The sequence below is a fragment of the Hemicordylus capensis genome, chromosome 1 (assembly GCF_027244095.1).
Source record: "Hemicordylus capensis ecotype Gifberg chromosome 1, rHemCap1.1.pri, whole genome shotgun sequence".
NCBI lineage: Eukaryota > Metazoa > Chordata > Lepidosauria > Squamata > Cordylidae > Hemicordylus > Hemicordylus capensis.
Window position 1 is genome coordinate 138891971 of NC_069657.1, and position 9213 is coordinate 138901183.

Sequence of the window (9213 nt, forward strand, 5' to 3'; positions counted from 1 at the left end):
ATTTGGTGGTTTAGATAGTCACCTAATGGATGCATCAAGTTTGTGACATGAGATCCCCTCCAGTTTCAAGACTTCAGATTTTGTATTGGCTCTACCTTGCTCTACAGCAGCATCACATTATAGTTGTCAACATGAGACATAATGAGGATCTGAATAAGAGTTTGCCTAGAGTCAATAGAAAAAGGATGCATTTTGGAAATATTGGGGAGAGATGTAAATTGATAGAACAGAAACCTAAGAAGAACAAAGAAGCATCAAAGAGTGGCCAGTCTCTTAACTTGTTGAGAAGACTGAAAGGGGATGTTGCATGCCAACTGAAAGAGGGGAAGTGTGCAGGCGTAGGGAAAAACACAATTCTCTCTTTTGCTTATTAAATTTGAGATAATGTACTGACATCCACCTAGACACAGCTGTGAGACCATTGGAAATATTAGTAAGAACAGAAGAGAGAAGTAAGGAACAGAAAGAAAGCTGGATATCTTTAGATACAGAGTTATTGTGAGAGAGAGAGAGAGAGAGAGAGAGAGAGAGAATGGCCAAGAGGAAGTATGTAGAGAGTGAACAGAAGTAGGACAAGAGAGATTGTTTGTCACCTGTGATTAATATGACTCTTCTTCCTGTTACAGCTCTCTAAAGGATTCAGGGGAGCATTGGCTTGAAGCCTATCTAAACACATCAGAAAAAAAGTCAGATGCTCAAGACAGATAAGTTTTTAATGCTGCTGCTGCTGCTGCTGCTGCTGCTGTGACAGAGGTTCAACAGGAAGAAGATTCATTTGGGGAAAAAGATGGCACTGACTTTGAGTATGGGAAACCCATTTTTTTAAAATTAAACCATTTTTATTTATTAAATCAAAAGCAGACAGAGCATAGTTACAACACTTGAAACAAGAGTCAAAGTAAGGCAGAAAAAGTAAATCGGAGATCAACAGAAATAAATCAACCCCATACCACGTTGTAATCATGATTCAAACATAATTACCACAATTATACAAACTGGTCTCAACGTCAAACCCCAATCCCGAAAATGTATGTTGGCCTTGTTGAGCATTGGGAAACCCAAATTACAATATGAAGTATTTTCCCCTTCAGCTTCACACACTTTCAGTGGAGCATCATCTGCTGATGCCTGATATTTGAAGTCTTAGGAATGAATCAGGCAGAGAAAAAGAATACTAAGGCCTAGGGGAAAGCAATCTCTATGTATGGGATATGGGCAAGAATGTGGGAAATAATTGTTGTTAGATTGGAAGGTTCCTGGATTTTTGGATTTGGTTCCAACTAGAAGCTTGCAGGCTTCACTCTGCATGTTGGAAAATGCTGTTACGAAGGGGTGCTATTGTGTCTCTCCTGGGACCCTCAAGGCATGGTTATAAAGCAGGCTGTTTTCCAAGAAAATCACAATCCAAATAAAATATATTGTATTGAATACAGAGTGAAGTGTTGGTAAAATAGAACATGCGGGGCATTCCTATAGACAGAGAACACACAAAATAGACACATGTCTTGGCACTAAGATGCAGCATCTACTATAAGTTATAATGTCTACTTAATTGTGTGTACTATACTGAGAAGTGAGGGAAGGAAGGGAAGAGGGTGGAGGATGTTATAGCAGAGAAAGGGACTGAGGTAGATCCTAAGTTAATTGAACCAATCAGGAGACCCAGGAGAGAAACCGAGAAAAGCTGAGAGAAACCTGAACAAATTCAGGGATGCAAAGTCCACTTGAGTTGGTCTGACAGACTAGAGGAAGTGTGTAGCAGTGTGCCCGAACCAGTCCGGCGGCCATTCCAAAGAATGGCCGAACTGCCGGACCGGTCCGGCCCTGCCTGGTCCGGGTCCGGGTGGGGGGTATGCCTTTAAGGGCGGGAGGGCTTGCTTAGCCCTCCCGCCTCCTTGCCCCCGCCAGCGCCCGTATTGAACAGTATAGGGGCGCTGGAAACCAGCCGCCCCCCCTCCCGCCGCCGCCACCGCAGCGAAATAATCCCCAAGGTCAGCCAGCCCTCCCTCCCTCCCAGCTAGCTGCCCTCCCACCCACCCGCTCGAACACTGTATAAAAAACGAGAGGAGCTCCGGCACAGAGCTCCTCTCGTTCGGAAGGCCTCCTGAAAAATGGTGGCTTGCGCGCGCGCGCATGCGCGCACCGCAAAGCACGCCGTTCTCCGGAGGCCCGGTCTACCCACCGGGAAAGGGCCGGGTAGACCGGGCCTCCGATCGCTGAGTAGACCGGGCCTCCGATCGCCGGAGGCCCGGTCTACCCAGCGATCGGAGGCCCGGTCTACCCGGCCCTTTCCCGCCGGAAAGGGCAGCTAGCTGGGAGGGAGGGAGGGCTGGCTGACCTTGGGGATTATTTCGCCGCAGCAGCGGCGGCGGGGGGGGGCGGCTGGTTTCCAGCGCCCCTATACTGTTCAATACGGGCGCTGGCGGGGGCAAGGAGGTGGGAGGGCTAAGCAAGCCCTCCCCGCCCTAGAAACAAGGCCCCCCTTCGGTGCCGGTCCGGACTTCTCCGGACCGTGCACATCACTAGAAGTGTGGAGGGAAAGCAGAGAGAGGCCAACCAAATTCAGGGAGAGAAAACAATTAGGGTCAGTCTGAAGGACTGGAGGGGAGGGCGAGTGGAGGACAGAGTCAAATAGATATGGAGAAAAGCAAGGAGGAAGAGCAGTTTAGTTGGGTCCGAGGAACCAAAGAAGGGAGTGAGAAAATGAGTAAACAAATACAAACAAGTCTGGGTAGAGAGAGTAAGGTGAGCCCATCCAGAGATCTGGAGAGGGAAGCAGAATGGAGAGACAGAGGAACCTGGTGTTAAAAAAAGAACAGTGAGAATCAGGAACATGCTAGGATGGGAAGGCTATGGAGCAAATATCGGGGCAGAGACATGGAAATGAAGGGGGTCTGTTGCATACTGGGAGATGGGATTAAAGGAGATGACACTCTCTGTGTTGCCAGGGGCCACCTATGGGGAAAGGAATGAAGGTATTGGAACTAAACAACTGTGTAGGGGTCCGTATGGCTAGAGTCACATGAATTATGAGGGATACCAGAGCAATACCTTTGTCAGGGGGAAAAGAGACTAAAATCCATTCCAACCCAGGCATTTAAATCTAAGAAGTTATTCTGAATGCAGTCTACACACTCCTGAGAGAGTGGTCCATAGGAGGAAGCAGAAGACATTCTTGACAAAGGAATCTATGCCTTCCTATAATCTGACCATGAGACTGAGGTCTTGTGGGCTAACCTTTGGGCTGAGGGTTTGGGGATTGTCTTTTTATTCTGGGGAAAAATTGACTACCCTCCCTACAGGGAAGGGGATGTACAACTTTCCTAGCTTTCTTAGTGAAAAAGTAGATCTAAAACCTTCTACTACTGTTAGTTGGTACTTTGCACATTCAAACACACAGGATGGGAAGCTATAACTGGAAACAAAAAATAGAAAATTCTCAGGAGTGGGAGGAAGGGAAGGAGTACTCCCTATATTTACCTGTCTGATGTGAAGAAAAAGAAGCTGGAGTCTCAGCAGAGAAAAATTGGATGCAGTGGTGACAAGCAGAGGAACTAACATTCTTTAGAAAGGGTCCCAAAGACTATCCAAACTGGGGGTCTCTAACCAGGTATTTTATTGGGTAAAAAGACATTGAAACAGTCCTTTTCCTGGTTAAACATTAATGGGAATGGTCATCAATGGAAAACAATGGAATAATGGATACAGACTGCCTAATGGGATTACCTAGGGAGGCAAATGTTGAATTAACAGATCAGAAAGGCTTATTTGCTCTAAGGCATAGACAGATCCAGAAAGAAGAACTGTAGGTTTGTGCATGGACCCGGGTTTGGTGGTTCAGTTCGAATTTCTACCAAACCGTTCCAAAACTGGTTTGACCCAGTTCAAGGGCTATGCTTGTAAAGGGGAATCTCACTTTGTTTCCCCCTCTTTGAGCAAATGGGTAGGGGAATCCTTTTAAAGTCTTCTATAGGTGGTCGGGGTGGTGATGATAGGATACTTTATCGGCTGCGGTGACAGAGGTGGCACGGTGGTGCCATTGACAGGTGGTGGCTCCTCTAAACCCCAGCAGAGCTCTCCGCTAGCAGTGCAGACTGGCAGTAGCCCGATTCTGGCTTCCACACATGTGAACCAGTCCGTATCAGATCAGGCCTGGTCTGGTTCGAAATTGGATTGGCTTTTTTTTTTTAATGCCAGTCCAGTTCAGATCCCTAAAGAACTGTGTGGTTTTACCACCTAGATGCAAAAATGAAGACTTGCAGAAAAACAAGAGTCATGCAGCCTGGTTTGGAGTCTCAGAGAGAACATGTTTTGGGGCTATTGGAAGAGTCTGGTTCAGGGTGTCGGGGAAGCCCTTTACAGACTCTTATGAGAATAGAATGAGGCCTCCTTCCTTCCTTGACTCCCTAAGCTACCCTTAGCTTCGGTTTACAACACTGTCTCCTTCCCTGGACTTTCTCTCTCAAACACAGGCCAAGTCAGAATAGGCACTGTTGTATAAGTGCCAAGAGAGTGTACAGCCAGTCCAGTTTCAGGACCCTGTAACAAGGGCCCTGCAATGGCATCATTATGTGACATAGGAGCAGAGCAGAGGCCTCCTGTGCAACCCCAACCAGGCTTAGCACTGCCTGGAGATACCACCCACTTGCACAGTATCTTGCTGTTCATGCTCAGAAACTTCTTGTGCAATAGAGTCAATTATGTCCTCAACTTGACAACATGCCAGAGGACTCCACATATATGCCACACGAAGTCCAGCATTCCTATTCTGGGCTCCTTCTGAATTCCTCTTCAGAATCTGGCAATGACTCTCAAGTTATTGGCAGACTCTAAAAATGGTTCTAGCCAAATTGTTTCCAGAATGAAGCAGAATGTAGGGTGTATTTTTGATTTATTGTTTATAGTCCTTGAACATGGTCATACTCTTTTGGATTCCAGCCCTACTGCTCTTGCTTCCTTGTGTCTCTTGAAATAGCTATGAAACTGAAGTCTGTAATTGATTCAAGGTAGGGATCAATTCACCCAGTCCTGAAAAGAGGTTGAATATATTATCAGTCTGTATTTATATCTCTTATATTTAATGCAACACCTTATTGCAGTAACTGAGGGCAGGAAACCTTGATCCATTTTCTGTCAAATTGCTCACAATACATAGCAAATATACTAAAACATATCAGCTCTGCAAACAAAACAGAGAATCATGGTTTGGCCCAGGTTTCTCTTAAAGCAATGTTTTTATGAATACTTGGAGAAATGACTTATCAATCAGCTAGCAGACAATTTTCCAAAAACAAGTAAAAAGAATTTACTTGTTGGGGGCAGGAGAGGGAGGGGACCTCATCTGCTGTGGTCAGCACATCCCATGCAGTGAAGCGCAGGTGGGCTGTGCTGCATGTGGAGCCACTGGACACAGACCACATGGTGAATGTGCTGTTGGTGGTCATAGGTGATTCAGTGGCAGAATTTTCTCCTGACACACGAAAGGTCCCTGGTTCGAAACCAGGCAGAAACACCAATTTGTTGTGCACCAAAGTCACTTTTGCACACTGTGTATGTTCATCAAGTATACATCAGAGTGAAGAGGTGTTTAGCAGCACTGCCACCTAGTGGCTCATTTGTTCTTTGTATAGGAATCACAGATTAGACTGGCAGAAAGGCATAACAATTCCAGAATGGTGACTTTATAAAGGTTTTTAAAGCTTTATTGAACTAAATAGTAACATAAGGCAAACCATACTTCAAGCAGTCTCAGTGTGCGTTGAATCATAGCTAGCTATGTGTTGGATGCATACTAGCTGTAGTCAATACTACAGCTGTCAACAAGTTAAAACATTTTAACATTCCTGGAGGGAAGGGAGGGAGGAGAGGAAGGAGTGGGATAGCTTGGAGAGAGGGGGGAAAGGGAAGTGATTTGTGCAAGCTGGAGATGGGGGGGGGGGAGGATTGGGTGGAGATGAGGAAAGCCAGGTAGGCAGTTGAAGGCAGATCTCAGCGTAAGGTCAGGTGCATGGCTGGTGTTTTGTGAGTGTTGCTTGAGGGCAAACTTGCAGGTGGCTGGCATGTCTTGGAGAGGCAGCTGTACACTGGAGCAGAGATGGAGATGTCAGCTGTGCCCCCAACTCTCTCTCTCTCTCTCTCTCTCTCTCTCTCTCTCTCTCTCTCTGCTGAAGGAGTTGCTTACAGAACTGTGTCTTTGGTGGACTGCTCTTAAAAGGGGTCACCCAGTGCACAAAACCCATTTTGCCCAGTTCAGTTTGAGTTCAAACTGGACTCAAACCAGACTGGACATGTTCAGTTTTGTGCACCCCTGAATACCCCCTGGTTTGGTTTAAGTTTGAGCCATTTTTAAAAAACAAACTCACTACCTCCGGGGGTGCTGCTGCAGCTGTGAAAAGGAACCTCTGGAGGTTCCCCCGCCCTGCCCCCACTGACCTCCACCCGTGTCATAACGGCCAAGTTCAGGTGGTTTTATTGCCCATTCTGGACCTCTGTGTAGTTGCGGTGGCCATTTTGGAGGCTGCCGCACATGCACAAAATAGACTGTGATCTGCTAAGGGCTGTGCTTGCCTCATTAACCACATTTAAGCTGCAGGCTTCACAGGCAGGTTTGCTGCCACCATGTTACCCGCAGCTGCTTGCCTCCTGCTGCTTCTCATGAGCAGCCAAGAGCAGGCTTGGCTGCCTTAGCCCGCTCTGGTCTGCTCATGAGAACAGCCTCTATATTTCACGAAGACAGTGAGCCGGGTCTCACGATCAGCGAGAACCGGTTTTGGAGAGAGCGCGGGGAGAGTGGGCTAAGCCGGATTGGCCACCCACACAATTGCTGGCTCCGTGATGGAGCCAGCAGGGGCTGGGAGGAGTGGGGGCCGATCGGCCACCGGACACTCCAGCATGCCCTGCGTGAGCACGCAGGGTGTGAGTAGCCGCGGTGTGGAGCCGTGGCATGGAGCGGCCACTCACGATTTTTAAAAACGGGTTTGCGGAGCGCTCACTCCGCAAACCTGGTTTTAGGGGAGGGGTACTTAGGCGGGTTAACCACCTGGGAGCCACCGGGCTCTCCTGTGAGCTTGGTGGCTCCCACGATCAGGCAAAATCAGGCTAGGCTCCCCCAGCCCGATTTTGCCTGATCGTGGGAATAGCCCCAGTGGGTGCTTTGCAAGTCAGCTAACTCAGGGGTATGACTGTACCCCTAATGGGGCACACTTGTACCCCAGCGGCTTTTTTAAAAAAATCATGGAGGGAAAACCATTTATGGTAATGACCTTTGTTCCCTGGGGTATCACTGACAATGTCCTAAATAGACAAAATTTTAGAATCAAGAACCAACTATTAATTAATTTGTTGAGCCTCAAGGGACACAGAAATACCCTGCGATAGCCAGTGAGGATTAATTAAGGCAGAACAGTGGTTGTGGATGGCACATTTCAGAGAGATGAGGCACACAACATTTCACTCTCTCTAACTTCCATTTCTGCATGACATTAAAAAACCAAATCAAAAGAGCCGGGAAGAGGTGCCAGTTTGCCTTTCATGTCAGGTATTTGAATTTGAGCACCAAACTGGTTTGGAAGTCTGCTGTTTGAACCAGCTCAGAGATGGCGGGGGGGGGGGGTCCTTGAAGGGGCAGGGAGGGTGCCCTAACCTGCCCCGCTGCTTTCTCTACCGCTGCTTTCTCCCCGATGCTGCCCCCAAAAGCTGTGGTTCGAGGCTGCAGTGTACCTCCTTGCAGTTCCAGTGAAAGTCACCATGCAAATGGCCAACATGCGTGCCATGCACACGCACGTCAGCCATTTGCATGGTGATGTTCACTTTGGGTGAGAGTGCCGGCAAAGCAGCAGGGCAGGAAAGGGCACCCTCCCTGCCCCTTAAAGACCCCCACACACACCTCCAGTTCATGCACATCCTTACTCCATCCCACTGATTTCCTTGAGAAGATGATGGGTGAGCTCCAGACCACACTGACCACTGAGGTAGGAGTTGTCTTGGCAGGTCAGCTGAGGACTGGAGTGGTGCATCAGCTCAGGACACCCTTGAGTGCATCAGCAGAGCATGTTTAGTCCTGCCTATGTGACCTAAGGATGAAGGGCAAAGCGGTTGCCCCTGACCAACTGCCCGGTGGAGGAACCTCCTCATTAAAGAGGTTAGGCAAGCAGAGGAGAGGAGGCTGGGGTGCAACCAGGAGGAGGGTGCTGGAGCACCTACTGCTAGTGTGCAGCCCACCCCTAGCAGCAGTACTGCTATCAGCACTGCTTGCCAGTCCAGCAGCATGGTGTCCCTGGCAGGGCCAAGTGAGCCAGCAGTTCTGTCTCCACATTTCACCTGGTGGTTCATGGAGGGGTTCTTTGGTGCCTTGCCAGTGGTATGCAAGGAGCCCATTGAGCCCTGTAGCAGTGCCGAGCAGTGTGTTCTGCAGTACCCGCAGGAGATGGGGGCAGGTCGGCAGATGAAACTGAGCCAGTTTTGAGCGACACATTACCAAGTCTGGTTGGACTTGGCAACAGTTGCCGGACGGTTCCTCTTGTCCCACTAAGCAGCTTCCAGAGTGAGAGGATATTCTCCACGGCCAGTGACACGGTGGCATACCATCACACACACATGGATGCTGACTTGGTGGAGCAGATGTTCTTCCTGAAGGCCAACCTTCCCCTGCTGGGCTATCCCGAGCTGAACAGAAGCACATGGCTGAAGCACTATGGCTGAGGAATGATTTCATGGTGACCACGTGGGTGCGGAGCTGTCAGAAGGTCCTTACGTTGAAGGAAATGGTCAAAGGAGGGGCTTACATCACAGGAAATGGTCAGAGAGGAGTCTTATGTGACCCCTCTAAGTACAGAGCAAGTGGTTGTGTGTTTAGAGGTTGCCATTGTACTGTTGTACAGATACCATGACTGATGCAGGACTCCACTGTGTCCTGTGGAACTATCTTTTCGACAGACACCTTTGGACATTAGGCCTATGACATCAAAGAGTCTGTCCCACCCTCCTACAGGTTTGAAAACCCACCAGATGGCCAACCTTATTGCTGGTGAGGTTCCAGTTCCAGAAACTTACTTCACAGCAATCCAGGCTGATGATGATAAACTAGAATGTGATTGTGGGTGCTGTAACACCAACCCTGCATCTGCCATGGAAACTGTAGATGGAGAGCCTCCAGCCACTACAGGGGGGTTGTTGCAACCAGGTATATCCAAAACCAGATGCCAATGTCTCAGG

The 9213-nt window shown here is 48.5% G+C and overlaps 1 protein-coding gene across 1 annotated transcript in view; it reads left to right on the top strand.

The window, feature by feature from the left end:
- LOC128324944 (acyl-CoA (8-3)-desaturase-like) overlaps positions 1-708 on the top strand; it is a 41925-nt gene extending 41217 nt beyond the window's left edge. Inside the window, exon 12 of the mRNA XM_053250210.1 lies at positions 627-708. Within this exon, the coding sequence (XP_053106185.1) occupies positions 627-708 (82 nt within the window). The remainder of the gene's footprint in view (positions 1-626) is intronic.
- The last annotated feature ends 8505 nt before the right edge of the window (positions 709-9213 follow it).